Source organism: Monodon monoceros, unplaced genomic scaffold, assembly GCF_005190385.1.
Source record: "Monodon monoceros isolate NGI ecotype Baffin Bay Population unplaced genomic scaffold, NGI_Narwhal_1 Super_Scaffold_21, whole genome shotgun sequence".
Classification (NCBI taxonomy): Eukaryota; Metazoa; Chordata; class Mammalia; order Artiodactyla; family Monodontidae; genus Monodon; species Monodon monoceros.
In genome coordinates, this window is record NW_021703778.1 from 91,085,971 (window position 1) to 91,106,901 (window position 20,931).

Here is a 20,931-nt window from a genome sequence, read left to right on the forward strand (position 1 = left end):
AACCTGGGATTAAACCCGGGGCCATAGTAGTGAAAGCTCCAAGTCCTAACCACTGGACTGCCAGGGAATTCCCAGGAACTTTTAAGGAGAATTGGGTTTGGAGGCTGGGAGATTATAAAGATCCTAAGTTTCAATTTGGCCATGATCATCCAGGGTTGGCCATGCTGAAGCTATCTGTTTCAAGAGAAAAGACCTAAAGATACTGACAGGAGATTTTAACAAAATAGCTAGGACTCTGTCAAGTTACCATATAGTGATGTCTACCTACTTTGATAAACCTACCAATACACACAGAATTTCCAATTAGCTTTTTAGGTTAACTTATATACAAAAAAACAACCAGTCAAGAATCATCAGCCATTAGAGTAAATTCTCTATCACAAAAGACAGATGGAAAAAAGGAACTCAGAGTAAACAGATATGAATAGCATGTTGATCCATTATTTTGGATAGGCAAAATTTCTATCTAATGTAATTCGACAAAGGGCAACTTTCACTAGCTGAATTTTTATTTTGTTTTTTATTTAATAAAATAAAATTCTATTATCACTAATTAAAGAGATTGCCTCTTTTAATTAAGATTTTCAGCAGTGCTTTTATTATGTCAATAGTTATTATTGTATTAAAATAGAGATATGAATCTTTTTTAAGTTTAGCCGTACATTTATGTGCAGGGGAATTATCTTATTCTTGCTACTCACCTACTGGCTCTCCAAAGGTGATGGTGAGTTCTACTGTGTCATAAAGAAAGGTGAATATAGCTTGATCATCACTCCACTCAATGACATCCCATTCAGACAAGCTGAAGAGAGAATAAACAAGACAAAAAAACCACTTTTTGAGATAAAAGAAGAGAGTTAACTTCTTATACCACCTGAATAGTACCATCAGCAGCTGCTGGAGTTTTCTACTGTCTTGGGAGACAATCATTATTTTAATTCCAATATTGTGAATATACAAACTCATGCTTTTGAAAGAAATAAGAATGGACTCAATCTTGAGTTGTATATCAGAGAAAAACCAAGTCTAGGCAATATAAAATATTAAATATTTTAAAATTATAATTCCATAGCTTTCCCACCTTGTATACTTTCAGCTTAGTGTTGAGTATATTAACTTTTTTTTGAGAATGCATTGTATTATAGGTTAAAAACAGTGATACACATTACAAACACATGTCAACTGCACTAGTGGATTTAGACAACCATGAAGGTACAGGATAAAACACAAGTTAATGTCACCTACTTTTCCTTACCTCAAATGATTCAGTAGCTCTTCAGTTCTATTTGTTTGTTTTTGCACAAAGTCTATTTGAGCAAGGGTCTGCTTTTTCTGTACCTCCAGCTCTAACAGATTTCTGCAAATCAAACCAGGTATTTAGAGAAAAATAAGGCCACTGTTAGAGAATTCAGACTTCATTAAAAGTTTATGACAAAAAGTCATGTGCTAAATGGCTCCCCAGTGAGGTGTATGACATCCATTTTGCATTCTTAGTTTTTTTTTTTTTAATAAGCATTAAACTAGAAGTTTGGGTCTACTTAGGAAAGGCCTAAATCAATGGCGCTCAAATTGGGATCCATGAAGATATTCTTAGGGGTTCACATGTTCTCTAGGATTATTATTAAAATTTAATTTTCATTTTGATGTTAAAAATGTAAGCATAATGTAGACCGTAAGAATGCCCAACATAAAACTGAGACATGACATAATTTCAGTGCCTGCATTTGGTTTTGTTTAGTTTATTAGAGCTAAATAGAACTTATAATTTGTTAGTCATTTTGCTAGCATCAATTTATTTTTAGCCAAATATTGATATTATCACCTGTCAAATTTACATTTTCAACTGGAATTTTTTTGGTTTTGCCATTATTTGTATTTGATTTCTTTCAGTCTTATAGTTAAATAAGATCCAGAGTATAAGAAACACACGGGCTTCCCTGGTGGCGCAGTGGTTGAGAGTCCGCCTGCCGATGCAGGGGACACGGGTTCATGCCCTGGTCTGGGAGGATCCCACATACCATGGAGCGGCTGGGCCCGTGGGCCGTGGCTGCTGAGCCTGCGCGTCCGGAGCCTGTGCTCCGCAACGGGAGAGGCCACAACAGTGAGAAGAGGCCTGCATACGGCAAAAAAAAAAAAAATATTTATACTTAAATGTCATATAAAAGCAGTTTAATGCTAGATTTTCTTTAATAGGATCCTGATATTTTTTTTGTTTTGTTTTTTTTGCAGTACGCGGGCCTCTCACTGTTGTGGCTTCTCCCCTTGCGGAGCACAGGCTCCGGACGCGCAGGCTCAGCGGCCACGGCTCACGGGCCCAGCCTCTCCGTGGCAATGTGGGATCCTCCTGGACTGGGTCACGAACCCGTGTCCCCTGCATCGGCAGGCGGACTCTCAACCACTGCGCCACCAGGGAAGCCCAGGATCCTGATATTTTACAAGCTTGAGAACTACTGCCTTGGATTAATGCTCTGTAAACAATAAATGCTTAGAAAATACTATTGACTAAGATGGCCTCCAAGGTCACGTTCAAAGTACAGTAGAAGCTCTGACTCAGCCTTAGTCAATACTCATGCCCTCAATCTTGTCAGTTTCTGGAGGTAGGAAGTCACTTAGCCATGTGAAGTTTACCATATTTTCTAACACTCAAACAGAAGACTAACCTTTGAAGCTTTTCTTCTTCAGTTTTCAGCTGTTCCAGTTCTTTGAAAAGAAAAATAAATCTATCAGAATGTACACATTAAAATATTGGTACAAAAATCATCTGTTTTATTGAAAAGTCTATCTCACTAATCTTACCTAAATAAATAAACTCAGAACAGGGGATTTTTCCCCCCATTTATCTCCTTAATTAATTCAGTTACCTTTCTCTGCAGACTTCATTTCAGAATCCCACTCTTCCACAGGACTGTCTTTCTGTTCATCCTCCAAATACTTAGTTTCTAAAGTAGACAACATGCATTAGAATAACTCAGTCAAAAATAAACAACCAGAAATGAAAAGAATAGATGGTCCCCAAATGAAGTGTTAAGAATATTTCACATTCATCTTTCCCCACCTTTCCTTGCCAAAAAAGCACTGAGCTATAATAATAATTTCATACGAAGACTTGCTTCTAGTGGCAGACAAGTGAACTTTGAGCCATATGGCAATGATCTCCAATAGCAGCTTCTTAGGGGACACTCTGAGATGGAAACTGTTTATATATAATTTGCATATATTAAAGTTATTGTTAGGAAACCCCATGGACTAAGCAGGAACAGATACACATATACAGATGCACATACACAAATTTACATTTTTAAATTTGTTTCTGAAACCTTCAATGCATCCTTAAAAGCCTTCTCTCTCCCCACATCCAAACCCAAGTTTAGACTTTTACCTCAAAAATATTTTCTGAATCCACTTTTATCTTTTGCCACCACCAGGTTCCCTTAATATAAGCTATTGTCCTTTCTTAACCATATCAGTCCAATAACTACACTTAACTTCTTATAATTACTCTTGATCTATTCAAATCCAGTATCTACACTGCAGCCAGTGCTTAATATCCTTCAAATGGCTATTCACTGTTCTTAGAAAAACTCAAAACTCCTTAAGAGGCCCTCCTTGGCCTGGCCCCTAAAAGTGACATCTCCACTTTCAGCTCAGACTGTTCCCTTTTGCTCTTTCTATTCTAGCCACATTGGCCTTATTTCAGACCCTTGTACTTGGTATATTCCTTTCCCATAGAAGGGCTTCTACCTGTGCTATTCATATTGAATAGTCGGCTCTCCCCTCCCTTCTCACTTTAACTCCTACTTATTCTTCAGATCTTGACTTAAATGCCACTTCCTCAGAGGGAAGCCTCTCCTGACCTGACTAGGTCAGATTTCTGTTTCAGGAACTTATAGCACCATGGAACCACTCTTCCATAGCAGTTACCATAAAACTATTTAATTCTTATAATCTTTTCTCAGTATTGTAATAGCAACTTGTCAAATCCAAGCATATTTGAATGTGATCTCCCATGATTTGCAATTGAAATAGTATTGTGGTTCTGTATATTATGTTAAAAAATTAAAGCATGGAAACCTTTCTTTGTGTATAAATGTTTGAATTAAAAGAAGGTAATGGGGGACCTCCCCAGTGGTCCAGTGGTTAAGAATCTGCCTTCCAACGCAGAGGACATGGGTTTGATCCCTGGTCAGGGAACTAAGATCCCACATGCCGCGGGGCAACTAAGCTTGCACGCCACAACTAGAGAGAAGCTCACACGCTGCAACGAAAGACCCTGCATGCTGCAACAAAGATCCTGTGTGCTGCAACTAAGACCCGACACAGCCAAATAAATAAATAAATATTTAAAAAAAAGAAAGTAATTGAAGTATTGATAAATGAAAAAAAAATGCTCCACGAGGGCATAAAGTTTTGTTTTTAATCACCATAGTACTCTTAGCACCGAGCATTATACAAGGCACATAACAGGTACTCAGTAATTTGCTCAAGGAATAATGAAGAAAGAAATAGGGAGCCATCCAGTGGTACCTAGAAAGAGTGTGGTTGTTGGTATTTTTAAAGATAAGAGAGAGGTGAACATATCCAGTGGAAGAGGCAGAGAGGTTGAATATACAATAGATAAGGGAAAATCAGTGCTATAAGATTCCTGAGAAGACAAGAGGCGCTGCAATTCAAAGTTTGGGTGGAAACACTGATCTTAGGGAAAAGGAAGGATGAAAGAATTGATATAGATATATAAAAGTTTGGTTTGTTTGGTAGCAGAAAGTTTAGAAGTTCTGACCCTAATGGCTTCTATTTTTTTTCATGAAGTAAAAAAGCAAGATAATAAACAAAGGGGTGGTACAGTTTAAGATTATGAAATTCATATACTTATCAATTCAATGTAGAAAACATGTACTAGGCACTTATTTTGTGCAAAGCATAGTGCTAAGAACTTTGAAGGATATGAAGAAAAATAAAAGCTGATCTTTGCCCCTATGGAGCTTCCAATTTACTTAGGAAAATAAACTATAAAAAGTAACCATAATTACAAGTAGATATGATAGGTAATATAAGAGGTACTAACAAAGTAGCCATGGTAGCTCAAGGAAGATAGAGAACATGTCCTTTGGTAAAAATAGAGGGAGAATACATTAGGCAAAGACAAAGTGGCAGCACTGCACAGAAATGACAAAATTTGGTTGGAATTTAGGATGTGTAAGGGAATAATAGTAAAATCATATAAGAAAGGAATATCTGAAAATGATTGTAGAGATTGTTAAATGTCAAGCTCAGGAGTCTGGATTTTATTTTGTAATAAATGGAAAGGCAGAAAAGTTTTCAGATAAGTAACATAATGAAAACTGTTTTTCATAATCATTAATCTGGCAGCAATGTGCAGGTTGGACAGGAAAGAGACAGAATGAAATTAAGAGTGTAATAGAATAAAATTAAGAGTGTAGAAAGATTAGTTAGAAGACTGGAAATAGCACGTCAGAATTACTGACAGCCTTAATGTGAATGGGAAAGAACACAGGGGGTACTGAAGAAGCAGATATGACAGGACTTGATAAGAGAGACTACAAGACAATAAAATTTCGAGCCTTTTACAATTTATATGAATGGTGATGCCGTTAAGAGATGAGAAAGAAAACTTGTTTATAGAGATAAGAAGTTTTCAGATTTTATTTTGGAAAAGGAAGACAACAAATTCCATTTTTTCACATAATGTTTAAGGTGCTTAAGGACACTTTTGCTGAGAGGTTCAGCAAGAAGCTGGAAACATTAAGTCTGGAACTCAAGAGAAAGAGGCTAAAGATGCCCTCACCCAAAATGATTACAAGCCACTTAAAGGCAAAAATCTGTGTATATCTTTTTTCTGATGCTAAGCACAGTATCTGGCATGTAGCAGGTGCTCAACAAATGCTTGATGAATTTCACTGAATTTGGGAATTATTCATATAACATAATTGTTAAGGCAGATGAAAGCATTAGGGGAAAGAATATAGAAATGAGTAGATGATAAAATCTAAATGCTTACACAAGGGGTTAGAGAAGGGACAACAGAGGAGCTAAAAGGAACAGCTAGGATAAAAGAATAGGGTCAGGGTAGTGCAGTATCATAGAGTTCAGGGAGAAGAAAGTTTCAGGAAGAAAAGAATAATCAGCAGTGTCAAATGATGAAAGACATCTAGATGGCTAAGGACTGAGAGCTACCAAATTTGATGATGGTGGGAAATTTTGTGATCTTCGAGAAAGTAGTTTCAAGATAATACTAACAAGTCGGGATCATGAGAGATCCAACTGAAAGGATAGATAATTTTCAAACAGAGGTAAGTTCATTTATTAAAACAACAACAACAACACAATATCACGGTCTAGGTTATGAAGAGCTTCCCAAAGAGACTTATTATCTTGGGCATTTCTTGTTGATTGCATTATGAATGACAGTAAAGGAGCTTTAATTTGCTCTAATTTAATGGCTCAAGCTGCTAATACAAGGCTTCAGCATAGTGCTACCAGCAATGTGTACTGTAGGGAAGCATTTAGATACAATTAAATTTTCTTTTGGAAAAGTATTCAAGATACTTTACCTATTTCCACCTCAGTGAGACAGTTATCAATCTTCTGAAGTATGTTGTCCATCTCATCTATCCTTTTCTGAAGCTTCTCCCTCTCGTTCTAAACACACAATATCATAGACTGTCAAGTTAAAACTCCAAACAAAACATTATAACATTATAAGTGGTTCAAACTGCTGTGTCTAATTCATGAACAGGCAAATCTTAAAACAAAGATCAAAACTTCAAGTCTGGTCTTAAAAGAATTTTTTAAAGCATACATAACAGATTAATATAAGTTCATATTTTATACTTTATTTTAGCATTTCCATGTAATATAAGATGTTAATATATATTACTTAAAAAGAGTTCATGAAAAATGTTCTATGGTCAAATAAATTTGGGAAACACTGGTCAAATAGAATTATAGCACTTTTTTCTTTTTAGACTAAAAAATATATATATATATGTATATTTCTGACCTTAGACTTTAATATGCTAGTTATTATACTTCTCCAAAAGGGGGACACTGCATGTAACATTTCCCAGACATTTTCAATGGAAAGTTTTTTTATGCAAGACTTAAAGGATGATCATTTTGGGAAATGCTACTTTAAACACATGCACACACAAACACAGCTGAGTATGGACTATGAGGAAGATCATACTACAGCACAGTCCTTAGCAATGGAAGATCAGAATCCTGTATTGTTTTATTTCAGTATGTATAATGAATAACAAATTTGAGACGACACATAGGCACATATTAGTAAATATATTCTAGAATTACTCAAGATGCCAGGATTTACTACTTTCAATAAATTGAACCCCACCTCTTATGAACAATTTTAAGTTTTTGCCCAGTTCTCATTCACATGTCTCCTAAGGAACATGCTTCATATTCCAGAACCACTATAAAGTAATTTTTTTTTTTTTTTTTTTTTACGGTACGCGGGCCTCTCACTGTTGTGGCCTCTCCTGTTGCAGAGCACAGGCTCTGGACGCGCAGGCTCAGCGGCCATGGCTCACGGGCCCAGCCGCTCTGCAGCATGTGGGATCTTCCTGGACCGGGGCACGAACCCGCATCCCCTGCATCGGCAGGCGGACTCTCAACCACTGCGCCACCAGGGAAGCCCCAACTATAAAGTAATTTTAATAGATCTTTCTAAGCTCTTAACTGTCTCAAATTACCTGAGCCGACTGTACCAGCTTGCTGTACAGGGACACTTTTCCTTGGTGAGTGAAGACTTTAGTCATCTTGGTAAAACGCGATTTTATTTTGTTCAGGTAAATTCCAAAGGCCTTCAGCTGTAAGGGAAAGTCAAAGATTACACTGCACTCAAACAAATGAATTAGAGAAGGCAAATGGTCTGGGAAGGCTGGTTCAGCTGGTACCTGCTATGCTTTGCCCATCCTAGACTCTGATTCCTAAGGCTTCTCATTTGCAGATTTAATACCATTTAATAGTTTAAGTCCAGAACCAAAGATTTCAATTTTGATTCCTACTTTTAATTCACTTATATTACAAATTAGAAAATGACTGGCTCTTAGTTAATAAAATTCTTTAATTAGGGCAAATATAAAATGAGTTGCTTATTATTTAATCAATTAAAGTAAATCTCTTCCCCATCTTAATCTAAGTGAAAAGCAAACAAGGAGGGAACTCAATAAATTTCAAATATATTTCATATATTAAATTGATCACTTAAGGTTTGAAAAGATTATATATTAATAATCATTCATGTATAATAAAATCTTGTTTACATATTATATCTGAGAAGTAAATTTTAAAGAACTCATCACTAATTATCAAGTAACAGTTACTAATTTCACAATAAACATTTTTCAAAATGTCTATACTGATTCCCATTCAGAAAATGAGAAAAAAGTACCTCCTCATCAGAGTAGTGTCTCACTTTTTCCCATAGGTTCCTATTTACATCAGTGAACAGTTTATCTTGGTTCAGTGCAGAAAGCTTTAACCTAAAATATAGAAAAGTTAATTAGCACGGAGTTCAGAAGTCAGCTAGAATGAATCAGCTCAGATCTACAGGCATACTTAATTTTTCCTAGTTCTTTTCTACATAAAGAGGGGAATTCACTCAGGAACAGCGGCCAGCCTGATTATTTCAACACTTGGAGAACAGTTCAAGAATGTTATGATTCAAAAACACTTCCCTCCCCAATAAATAGAATTCTCATCTCAATGCATCAACTTGTTCCAAAATGAAAATACATTGCTTATAGAGAATCCTTAAGCTTGTGAATGCATTATTGTTGTGAAGTTGTAGCTATTATTTTTTTTTTGTAATAAATTTATTTATTTTTGGCTGTGTTGGGTCTTCGTTGCTGTGCGCGGGCTTTCTCTAGTTGTGGTGAGCGGGGGCTACTCTTCATTGCGGTGTGCAGGCTTCTTATTGTCATGGCTTCTCTTGTTGCAGAGCACGGGCTCTAGGCGCACAGGCTTCAGTAGTTGTGGCACGTGGGCTTCCACAGTTGTGCCACACGGGCTTAGTTGCTCCGCGGCATGTGGGATCTTCCCGGGCCTGGGCTCGAACCCGTGTCCTTTGCATTGGCAGGCAGATTCTTAACCACTGCGACACCAGGGAAGCCCCGTAGCTATTATTTTAAGTAAAGGTTTCCAATTCACTTTGGTCTTATCTCACCTTTATAGAATACCATTAATAAAAGTAGCAAAGTTATATATTAGTTTCTTGTTAATAAGTAGAGGAAATACATTTTTATCAGAGTTAGAAGATAATATATACAGGCACATAGGTGCAAAATCAAACAGTAGAGCACATCTAAACAGACTTTTCATTGTATACAAGATCTACCTATTTCATTCAAAACAAAACATTCTCAGACAAATCCTGAGACACCCAACTCTTTTAAACAACATTAAGATAAGAAACTTGTCTTGTTCAGTGATGAACCCCAGGACTTAGTACAGTGCCTGGCACATAGTAGGTGCTCGATACATATTTCTTGAATGAACAAGCCAGAAATCAGGCAAATCTGCAGTACTATAATTTAACAGCATCTTAAACTTCTAGTTTTAAAACTACATAATTCCCTTTAATTATTTTTATTTATTGAGGTAACTGGTTTATAACATTATATAAATTTTATGTGTAAATTATATTTTGACATCTATGTACACTACAGTGTGCTCACCACCAAAAGTTTTAAAACTACACGATTCTTAAAAGATTATTTCATTTCTTTTCTATTTGTTAGATTGGTTCAAATTTAGTTTGACAGTTCTAGATAAGTATGATATAAACATTGTCTTGAGTCGCAAGTCTTGATTTACCTGCGAAAATCTAGATATACCTAATTTGTAAATTAGTCTGCAGCATCTACTTATACCAAACCACTGACAATAGTCTGAGTAAAACCTTGTTCTTTTATAAATGCAAATCAAGGGCAAATGTGATAAAATTATAAACCCAAAGTCAATCTTGATTTTAGGCACTATATATAAATCTCTAAAGGGTATTATCTTCTTTTAAAGATGTTCTTTTGCAATTTATGATATCATAATCTAATAATGATTGCTTATTAAGGACGTACTCTTTGCTAAGAATGGCATGTAACCTTTCTATATTCACTATTTCTACTGCTCATTTCTACCTACTAAGTAGGTATTATTATCCTCAATTGATGGATGTGGAAATGAAGGTTAAATGACTTACCTAAGGTTACACAGCTACAGTTGTAGCCAGGATTGAACTTCCATCTGTCTGACTACAAAGCTGAAACTCTTTCCCATATACTATATCACACTGCCAATTAATGCTATCAACTTTTCCTATGCCGGTGTTATTCTAATCAAAACCTTGCCACACAGATTATTTACCCATCCAACAAAACACACAAAAAAATGAAAACTTTCATACTCTTCAATCTTCTGGCGAAGAGCTTCACAATCTTCTTTATAAATCTGTATCTTGGGTCGGTAAACATATTGACTTAACATCAGGTCTTCTGGAGTAGGTGATGTGTTTATAGTAAACTGGAAAAAAAAAAAATCAGTCTCTCAAAACTGGTATTTTGAGAACCAAACCATGTTCAAGAACTGTTTCAAGTCTCAGAGTGCCTATTTGAAAAAGTTCTACAAAGAAAAATTTGAAAACTCTGTTAAATTCATATACCTAGTAAGCTACTACTTGGAATCTGAAATAAAGTCTCTAATCTCAAAGTCAATTTCTCACAGATGTTTAGAGGAACTGTGGATGTTCCACTCATAGGATTGAAAGTGATTTGAAAATACTATGCATTATTTGTCAATTATACCTCAATAAAATTGAGGAGAAAGGAAAATGGCTATGCATTGTTTTAAAAACTATCAATACCTGAAAATTCGAACTTACCAAAAACTTCTCCCTTAAAAGAAAGAAAAAAGATGCCAGTTTCCAAGATTATGCTTTTCTATTTTTATTCTCTAACCCTGTTCCTTATTTGTATCCCAGGTTGAACTCAAACTTTTCTGATATACATAAAATAAAGCAGTAAAAATTTAGTTATTTTTAAAATGTCTTAAGTGTCTTTTGGACATTTTTTAAATGTCTTACAGCTCTAATCCAATGACTTTCTGATGTCCTTAATGCAGTATTGGAAAAACCAAGTTGGCTCATTACATATAAAAACCAAACCAAACAAAACGCCACAACTGTACATTATTTATAGGCAGTGTGGCACGGAATAAGTCATTTTACCACTCTAAGCTTTGGTTTCCTCATCTATAAAATGGGCACAATATTGACCAACCTCTGATTAAAGTAAAAGTCTTTTAAAAAGGTACCAAAGCGGGACTTCCCTGGTGGTCCAGTGGTTAAGAATCCACCTTCCAATGCAGGGGACGTGGGTTCGAACCCTGGTCCGGGAAGATCCCACATGCCATGGAGCAACTAAGCCCATGTGCCACAACTACTGTGCCTGTGCTCTAGAGCCCTCGAGCCACAACTACCGAGCTCACATGCCACAACTACTGAAGCCTGTGCGCCTAGAGCCCGTGCTCCGCAACAAGCCACCGCAATGAGAAGCCCGCGCACCGCAACGAAGAGTAGCCCCTGCTTGCCGCAACTAGAGAAAGCCCGCATGCAGCAACGAAGACCCAACACATCCAAAACTAAAAATAAATAAATATTTAAAAAAAAAAAAAGGTACCAAAGCTCAGGCCTGCTGAAGTAATCTAACAAATGTTAGTTTCCTCTCATTCTCCCCTTTCAGTTGACAAATTAAAAGGAAATAACGAATGAGATTTTAATCTCATTTCTCTATCTGTAACAAGCTTTCTAACAGATGTGCTCAGAAAGTGTAAAAATGTGCTAAAAGCAATTATAACTGATGTTGACTCTCTTTCTTAAAAAATATTTTTAAGGCTAAATTTATAAAGAAAAATCAAAGCTCTATACTTCTTCTCAAAGAAATCAGGCCTCCTTGGGAAAATGGCTGACTGCCTTTCATATAGGAGCCAAATACTTGATAAAGGAATATTTCTTTTTATAGAAGTATTTAGACAATAAATGAAAAAAAAGAAGAAAATTAGGATATCACTACTTTACAACTCCTAATGAATTACTAGATCTAGATAATCTAGTAATAATGGTTGATCATTAAATAATGGTTGATCATCACATCATCACCAGATACTATCTCCTGATGAAAGTACAACTATAAAGTAAACTTGAAAAAAAACCCTTCATCTGAAAAGGCCTCTGCCAATTTACAGAAAATACAAAGGACAGAGGAACATGTTAAAATGAAAGTTTGGGTATACACAATGGGCAAAATCCATACTTAGCAGAGTATGGAAAAATCTGGCTTCCTCATAAAAAGAGGGGGTTAGGGGAGAGAGGGGGAGAGAGGAAGAGAGAGAAAGAGAAGCGGGGGAAGGGAGGGTTATGGAAGGGGACCTTATACTTTAAAAGATAATTGAGAGAGAGATATCAAGTGTTTATAATGTTTGGACCTCACCTGGGTTGCAACTTAACAAACTGGAAAATAATGCAGACAATCAGGGAAATATAAATACTGACTTAATAATTAATCATTTTAAGATATGATTATGGTATTTGGATATTTTAAAAATAAGAGTTCCCATCTTTTTAGGGATACATACTGAAATACAGATAAATTGATGATGCCTGGGATTTGCTTCAAAATAACAGGGGTGGGGAGGTAGGAAAATGTAGAGAATAAAGAGTTGGTAATTTTTGAAGTTTGGTGATGGATACATGGGGAGTTCATTAAACTATTATCTATTTTTGTATATGTTTGAAAATTCCTATAATAGTAAAGTTTTTTTTTAAAAAAGAGTAGGTTTCCTCTTGAAGCTTCATAACCACAAAGTGAAACATGGGACCACATTCTCAGAGATTCACCAGGAATGCCAAGTGCCAATGGATATTAGGCTCATGCACTATGGGTACATACTGGATGCAACTGCCCATGCTGTATGCAATACATGGGTAATTTGCTGTACCTTGAGTCCAGGACTATATGCACAGGTCACCCTCCTCACTTGACTTATTTTGATTAAGTGCCCAATTTATGCACAATCAGCTCTTGGGTATTTCAGGCCTGGCGGGGGTACTTGCAGTAGTTCCTCAACCGCACTGAAAGGGTGTTATAGTGTTTTTGCCTCCCGCTCTGCCTTCTCCTTTACTGGCCCGCGGCGGTGGCCGCCGGCTCCGCCCCCGCCGGGCCCCGCTGCAGGCCCCAACTCCTCAGGCCCCTCCCACCACGGTGCGCGCCGGAGGGGGTGCTCCCCGCCGGCCAGGCCGGCCAGGCGGCCAGAAGTGGCCTGAGCCACTCCTTGGGCATGCAGGAGGTCTTGGGGCACTACCATAGCACCTTTTTTTTTCTTTCAGTTTTATTGAGATATAATTGACATATAGCACTGAATAAGTTTAAGCTTTACAGCTAATGATCTGACTTACATATATCATGAAATGATTATCACAAGTTTAATAAACATCCATCATCTCAAACAAACAAACAAAAACATCCATCGTCTCATACAGATACAAAATTAAAGAAATAGAAAAAAATTTTCCTTGTAATGAGAACTCAGGATTTGCTCTCTTAACAACTTTCATAGATAACATACAGCAGTGTTAATTATATTTATCATGCTGTACCTTACATCCCTAGCACTTATTTATCTTATAATTGGACGTTTGTACCTTTTGGCTGCCTTGATCCTATTTCCCCACCTCTCACTGCCTGCCTCTAGTAAACACAAATTTGATCTCATTTTTAATAAGTTTGTTTGTTTGTTTTTGAAATATAACTGACCTACAACACTGTTATTAGTTCTTGTTACACAATATAGTGATTTGATATTTCTACATAGTACCTTTTGCCGGTGCTGCCGGCTGAGCTCCTACAACTGCACACACACATATGGATGCTGTACACCTGTCTATGAGGGCTGCCACACATCTCCCCACCTGCCTCAAAAATGCTCTCCCCAGTTCTACCCTAAAGGAGACTCATAGTCATCTAAGTCCTGGAACAGATGCCCATAGCTGTGAACCTCATTTTCCACAGCCCATACATACTCCATTTCTTTGGCCTTCCTCTACTTTGGGATTTTTAAATTTCTTTCCCGATATAGCTTGAACTCTCTTACCATCTTTTTTTAAAAATTTATTTTATTGAAGTATAGTTGATTTCTCTTACTATCTTGATGGGTTTGTTCCCAGATTTATTTCCCTAACACTGCCCCTCCTGACCTCTGTAAGGCCTGAGAGGAAAGGGGAGCATTCATACCCTCAAAGATTAGCTTCCTACATATCCTCTCCCTCTTCCACCCTGCCAGCATCCTCTCTGTTCCTACCCTTCCCCTCTGCTTTCTCTGGTCCCCTGGTACTCTTTCTGCTTTTCCTAAGACTCTGGCTGCATACCTAGGCACCTTTCTACTCCCCATCTTCAGCTGAGGCAAGGAGATTCTACTAGGAAGGGGCACTATGGTGATAAGAATAATGAGGTTGGCAACCCAAAAGATGCATGAGTATCTTCCCAGTTTCCATCTTTGATTTACTTTTCACGTTAGATATACAATCCTCCTATAATTGATTTCTTTCTAAACAACTTTATTGAGATTTAATTTGCACACCATATAATTCACCCACTTAAGTATACAATTAAATTATTTTAAAAATATATTCACAGGGTTGTACAACCTCAAGCCCCAGCTAATTTTACAGCATTTTCATTCCCCTAAAAGAAACCCTGTACCCATTAGCTGTCATTCCCCATTCTCCTCCACCCCATCCCAGCTTTAAGTAACTCATAATCAGTTCACTTTTTGGCTATTATGAATAATGCTCATGTACAAGTTTTTGTTTAGATGTATGTATTCAATTCTCTTGGGTAAATACCTAGAAGTGGAATTACTGGATCATGTAATAGCTCTATGTTTAACTTTCTGGGGAAATACCCAACTGTTTTCCAAAGTGGCTACATCATTTTACATGCCTATCAGCAATGTATGAAAATTCCAATTTCTCCACATCCTTGCCAATACTTATTATTTTGTCTTTTTGACTACAGCCACCCTAGTGGGTGTGAAGTAGTAACTCATTTTAATTTGTATTTCTTTAATCACAATTTTGTTTATTGGCCATTTCCATAGCTTCTTGGCTTTTTTTTTTTTTTGGCCACACCACGGGGCATGTGGGATCTTAGTTCCCCAGCCAGGGATCGGATATGCCCCCTGCATTGGAAGTGTGAAGTCCTGACCACTGGACTGCCAGGGAAGTCCCAGACGATTTTTTAATTTGGTTGTCTTTTTGAGTTTCAAGAGTTCTTTATATACTCTGGACACAAGTCTCTTATGAGATGTATGATTTGCAAATGTTTTCTCCCATTCTGTGGGTTGTCTTTTCCCTTTGTTTTTTTTTTTTTTTTTTTTTTTTTGCGGTACGCGGGCCTCTCACTTTTGTGGCCTCTCCCGTTGCGGAGCACAGGCTCTGGACGCGCAGGCTCAGCGGCCATGGCTCACGGGCCCAGCCACTCTGCGGCATGTGGGATCTTCCTGGACTGGGGCACGAACCCGTGTCCCCTGCATCGGCAGGCGGACTCTCAACCACTGAGCCACCAGGGAAGCCCTCCCTTTCTTGATGGTATTATTTGTAGCACACAAGTTTTAAATTTTGATGAGCTCCAAATTTTAATTTTGTCACTTGTACTTTTGGTGTTGTATACAACTGATTTTTATGTATAGGGTGAAGTTTGAATCAAGGTTCATTTTTTTCCTATGGATATCCAACTGATGCAACACCATTTATAGAAAAGGCCACTGTTCTGCAGGGGCATCTTTGTCATTAACCAAATATTCATGTATGTGTGGATCTATTCTTTAAAAGTTAGAACTCATCTGGTCCTAGTGACAATTTTAATGGTAAATTGTTAAAAAAAAATTTCAGTGGTAGTTAATTAGAGTTTTCCAGTTCCTGGGTTAATTTTGGTAATTTATGTTTTTCTGAAAAACCATCTAGGTCTTAAAATTTGTCATCACAGTTGGTGGATTAAAAAAAAATTCTTTTAATCTCTCCTTTAATCTGTGGACATGTCTTCTTTCTCAACCATATATATTTTAGCTTTCTCCTTTTTCTTAATTAGGCTCTTTAAGAGTTTTCTTATTTTATTGTCTTTTCAAAGTACCAGTTTTTAGATCTGTTATATTTTCTACTTATTTTTTTTTCTATTTCAATAACTTTACTATTTACCTGCATTAAATCTGTCTTCCTGCCTTTTTATGGATGTTATTTTATTGTTCATTTTCCAATTTCTTAAAGTGAGTGTTAAAAAATCCTTTATTTTTAGAGTCTTTTCTATAACAATGATATCTCAGGCTTTTAATTCCCTGGTAAGTATAATTTCTGCTGTATATCACGTATATTTGGCATTAAATGTTCTCCTTACTTTGCTTTCTAAATAGTTTTGATTTCTTCTTTGATATGAGTTAACTAGAAATGTGTTTCTTAATTTCCAAGAAGCTAAGATATTTGTCCTTTTATTAGTTCTAATTTTATTGGATTAAGATCAGATGATGTCCACGAAATCTCCATTTTTTTTTCCATTTTCTTTGTGGCCAAGGGCATAATTAACTTTTGTAAATGTTCGACAGACTTAAGTGAAAAAAATATTATGTAATTTTGTATGTAAGTGATATGTTTGTCTATTAATCTTTTAAACTCAGTTTGTTGACTGTATTATTTAAGTATTCTATGAGAGGCCTGCGTACCGCAAAACAAACAAACAAACAAAAAAACTTCTGCTGGGGACTTCCCCGGTGGTGCAGTGGTTAAGAATCCGCCTGCCAATGCAGGGGACACGGGTTCGATCCCTGGTCTGGGAAGATCCCACATACCGGAGAGCAACTAAGCCTGTGCGCCACAACTACTGAAGCCTGCGCACCTAGAGCCTGTGCTCTGCAACAAGAGAAGCCACCACAATGAGAAGCCCGCACACTGCAACGAAGAGTAACCCCCACTTGCCGCAACTAGAAAAGGCCTGTGCGTAGCAGTGAAGACCCAATGCAGACAAAAAAACAAAAAAAAACAAAAAAAAAACCTGAAAAAACAAACTTCTGCTGTACTTTGGTTTTTTAAAAACCGTATGTTCAGGAAAAAGTATAAAAAACAAAATAGATGGCAAGAAATGAAAAAAAAAATTTCACATTTTCAAAATTCATGATTATTTTTTAAAAAATCAATTTTTATGCTAACCCCAAATGTACCTTCTACAGGAAAACCTTCTATAGGAAAATTTGCTTCCTTAGATTCTTTTTTTGTTTTTTAATAAATGCTTGCTTTGATGCGGTTTAGTAAACAAGTACAATATATTTTAACTGAGATAACTATTTTACCAAGAAACTGAACTTACTTTGGTTGGGAGATTGCTCTGTCGAGGTTTTTGTATCAGAATGTGGACCTGAATAAGTATAAAGAACTCCTTTATTGTTATTCTCCCATCTTTGAGTTTCTGAGGAAAAAAAAAAAGTTTGCATGACCATTCAAGGTGAGTCATTTTGACTATAACCACCACCTTTGTTTCTAAATGGCTTAAAGTGCTTTGCATATATTTGTGGAAACACTATCCAGATATTTGTAAGCTATACATAAGCAGATTTTATCTAATATTATTTCTTAAGTTTATTCAGTAACAGTAAAATTGGGAAAAAAACCAACAAAACGTAGGTCTTCCAATTGTGATTCTACTCCACATAATTAATTGCCATGTTGGATCCTTAACAAAAAAAAAGAAAACTAGTCTCCTGTATATTTGAAACATTTCATAATTTAAAAAAATTAAAAAGAAAACAAAATAAGGAAATTAGTTGCATTAGAAATGAGAACTACTTTAACATACCTCCTTCAAGCTCTCTTCACAAACGGTATCTCTGAGGAACTGTGATTCTATTTGACTACTGGGGTGTGCTACAAGTAAAGCAAATTCAAGTGATGAATAAGTCAAAATTAAATTGTAAACTTAATTTTAGTTATTGTTCAGGTTTATGTGTGGTTCAAGCTCTTGAAGCTATCCGCTAGGATTTTTCTGGGAAGACAGTCATTTGTAGGGCAAAGTGTATTACAGTTTTAAGGCTCCATATATGTTTCTCTACTAATTATAAGCCTCTTAAGAAAATCACTTTCATAATATACACTTCTCAATTTATTAAAATAACAATTAAAAATAAACTAAGTATGACTTTACTTATCAACTACCAAAAAGCTTATATAACTTTCAAATATCTCCTGAACTGAAATACATTTATTATTAGTCAAGTAAGCAGATGACTTCTATTATTTAGCCTTCATGAAGGTCTTACTGCTGAAGTCCAGAGAGGTCCCATCAGCCTTGACTGAATCCAGAGAACTGCTGCAACTAGATGGGGTCCTGCTCAGGCTTTTTATCAACACACTGTTGTTAGCATTTTTATCTATAGCTCCTTCAGCACGGTGATCAAAAATCTGAAATGACCAGTAAAGAAACATCATAAGAATAATGTTATGATAGTGTATACTTATAATGACTAAATGATCAATGTTGAGAAATACTTCTATAAAATTTATCTATAATCATATAAAATACCTTAATAAAGAATTAGAATAAGGCTTTTAGAGTTCAAAGTAATTTTATTTAAAAATATATAGAAATAACTTTGTGCATTACACTATATAAGCAAATGTTTCCCAGAGGTATTTAGGTTACAGCCATATCATATGAGCTACCAAACGTTGACCTATCCAATTTTTCAACTACTAGTCACCACGGTCAGGGCTACCACACTGCAGAAAACCAGAAGAGAATACCGGCTGTACACAATGGCTCTGTCTGGAGTACAGAGAAGGCATTTATTTCCAGCCTTTAGTACTTCCTTCCCCAGGTGACCAAGACTCCTTTGATTGAAGTCAAATAAGCCATATGGTCCTGCTTTTACCATTTTAACCATTCGACTTTACAGCCTTAAATGCCATTTTCATCTACCTACTTGCTTATATTTTTTAAAAAAATAAATTTATTTATTTTACTTATTGATTTTTGGCTGAGTTGGGTCTTCATTGCTGCGCGTGGGCTTTCTCTAGTTGCGGTGAGCGGGGGCTACTCTTTGTTGCGGTGCGCAGGCTTCTCACTGCAGTGGCTTCTCTTGTTGCGGAGCACGGGCTCTAGGCATGTGGGCTTCAGTAGTTGCAGCATGCAGGCTCACTAGTTGTGGCACACGGGCTTAGCTGCTCCGCGGCATGTGGGATCTTCCTGGACCAGGGATTGAACCCGCGTCCCCTGCATTGGCAGGCGGATTCTCAACCACTGCGCCACCAGGGAAGCCCTACTTATGTTTTTAAGGGCAATATATTCCTTGTCTAAGTGCTAGGATGTGACCTCTATGAGAACAGATTTTTGTCTGTAAATCCCACTGAAGCATTCCCAGGACTTAAACAGTACCTAGGACATAGCAGATCCCCAATAAATATTTATTAAACAAAATAATACTAATTTTCATAGAATCTATTCAGTTATACATTTTATATTACTGTTACAACTTTCTCAAAGCTTCATAGATGAACAATTTCCTCAGGACCTCACCTTAAAGAACCAATGAAATCATCTTCTAAGCTTACTTACGTATTTCTTAACAGAGTTTAAACTTTGTTTCTATGAACCTATGATTCTTTCTTTTTTTTCATAAATTTATTTGTTTTTTTATTTTTGGCTGTGTTGGGTCTTCTTTGCTGTGCACGGGCTTTCTCTAGTTGCAGCGAGCTGGGGCTACTCTTCGTTGTGGTGCGTGGGCTTCTCATTGTCGTGGCTTCTCTTGTTGCAGAGCATGGGCTCTAAGCACGCGGGCTTCAGTAGTTGTGGCACACAGGCTCTAGAGTGCAGGCTCAGTAGTTGTGGCACACGGGCTTAGCTGCTCCGTGGCATGTGGGATCTTCCTGGACCAGGGATTGAACCCATGTCTCCTGCATTGGCAGGTGGATTCTTAACCACTGCACCACCAGGGAAGCCCCCTATGAACCTATTATACTTTCTAATGTTTATTTCTCCACCTGTAAAACTCAGTTTCACTGACAAGTTATCCAAATCAGTGTTCCCTCAACTTTTAAAATCTATGCCTTTTTTTTAAAGGTTTTTAAAATAACACTTATTTCTTAAAAGTTAACACGTGCAAAATAGGAAACCAAAAAACACAGGAAGAAAAAACAAAGTCATCCACAATCACAAGCAGTTTACTGTTTGATGTGTCGTCCTAGGTCTCGTTTGTGTACCTACAAAACTTAGCATCCATTTTTATGTAATTAAGATCATACAGTTATGTATCATGTTTTTTCACACATCATGAATATTTAACATTTCAAAGTCCCAAAGCTATGAGTATTTTGATAACCAAGAATACACTAAAACCAACTCAATCTGGAAGGAAAAAATGTAATCCTGCCTTTCTTGGCAACAAAAATTTCATAAAAGACAAAAATGGCAACAGGCCTCTAGATAAAGATATTGGCAGAGTTATGATTAAAATACTACATTCCCTTAATGTTCAGTTAAAAATGAGACATAATGCAACAGAGTACGTAAAGTATAATGCTTCTAAGAAGATTCATTACCTGATCTAAACTATTAAAGTATTAGCAAGGAGGTATGTTTCCACTGAATTACTTAATGTATTCCTATAGTATAGCCAAGAGATACACACATACATCAATGGTTATCATCAAAATTTAAATATGAACACATCCACATTTAGCCCTACCTTTATACTTCCTTCTGCCCCTCTGCTGCCAACCTAATGAACAAGTCCTGATGTACATTTCTCAGCTGAGGGTTTAACAATTCCATGTCCAAGATGTTGCTTTTTTATCAATTATAACAAAGA

The 20,931-nt window shown here is 36.6% G+C and overlaps 1 protein-coding gene across 1 annotated transcript in view; it reads right to left on the reverse strand.

The window, feature by feature from the left end:
* The window catches only part of KNL1 (kinetochore scaffold 1), a 63,141-nt gene that overhangs the window by 6,393 nt on the left and 35,817 nt on the right, over window positions 1-20,931 (reverse strand). The window contains exons 12-22 of the mRNA XM_029239818.1: window positions 18,385-18,526; window positions 17,925-17,992; window positions 17,439-17,537; window positions 10,439-10,554; window positions 8,429-8,519; window positions 7,728-7,844; window positions 6,570-6,657; window positions 2,862-2,939; window positions 2,661-2,700; window positions 1,256-1,357; window positions 702-802 (exon numbers count right to left, since the gene is read on the reverse strand). Of these exons, the coding sequence (XP_029095651.1) occupies window positions 702-802; window positions 1,256-1,357; window positions 2,661-2,700; window positions 2,862-2,939; window positions 6,570-6,657; window positions 7,728-7,844; window positions 8,429-8,519; window positions 10,439-10,554; window positions 17,439-17,537; window positions 17,925-17,992; window positions 18,385-18,526 (1,042 nt within the window). The remainder of the gene's footprint in view (window positions 1-701; window positions 803-1,255; window positions 1,358-2,660; window positions 2,701-2,861; window positions 2,940-6,569; window positions 6,658-7,727; window positions 7,845-8,428; window positions 8,520-10,438; window positions 10,555-17,438; window positions 17,538-17,924; window positions 17,993-18,384; window positions 18,527-20,931) is intronic.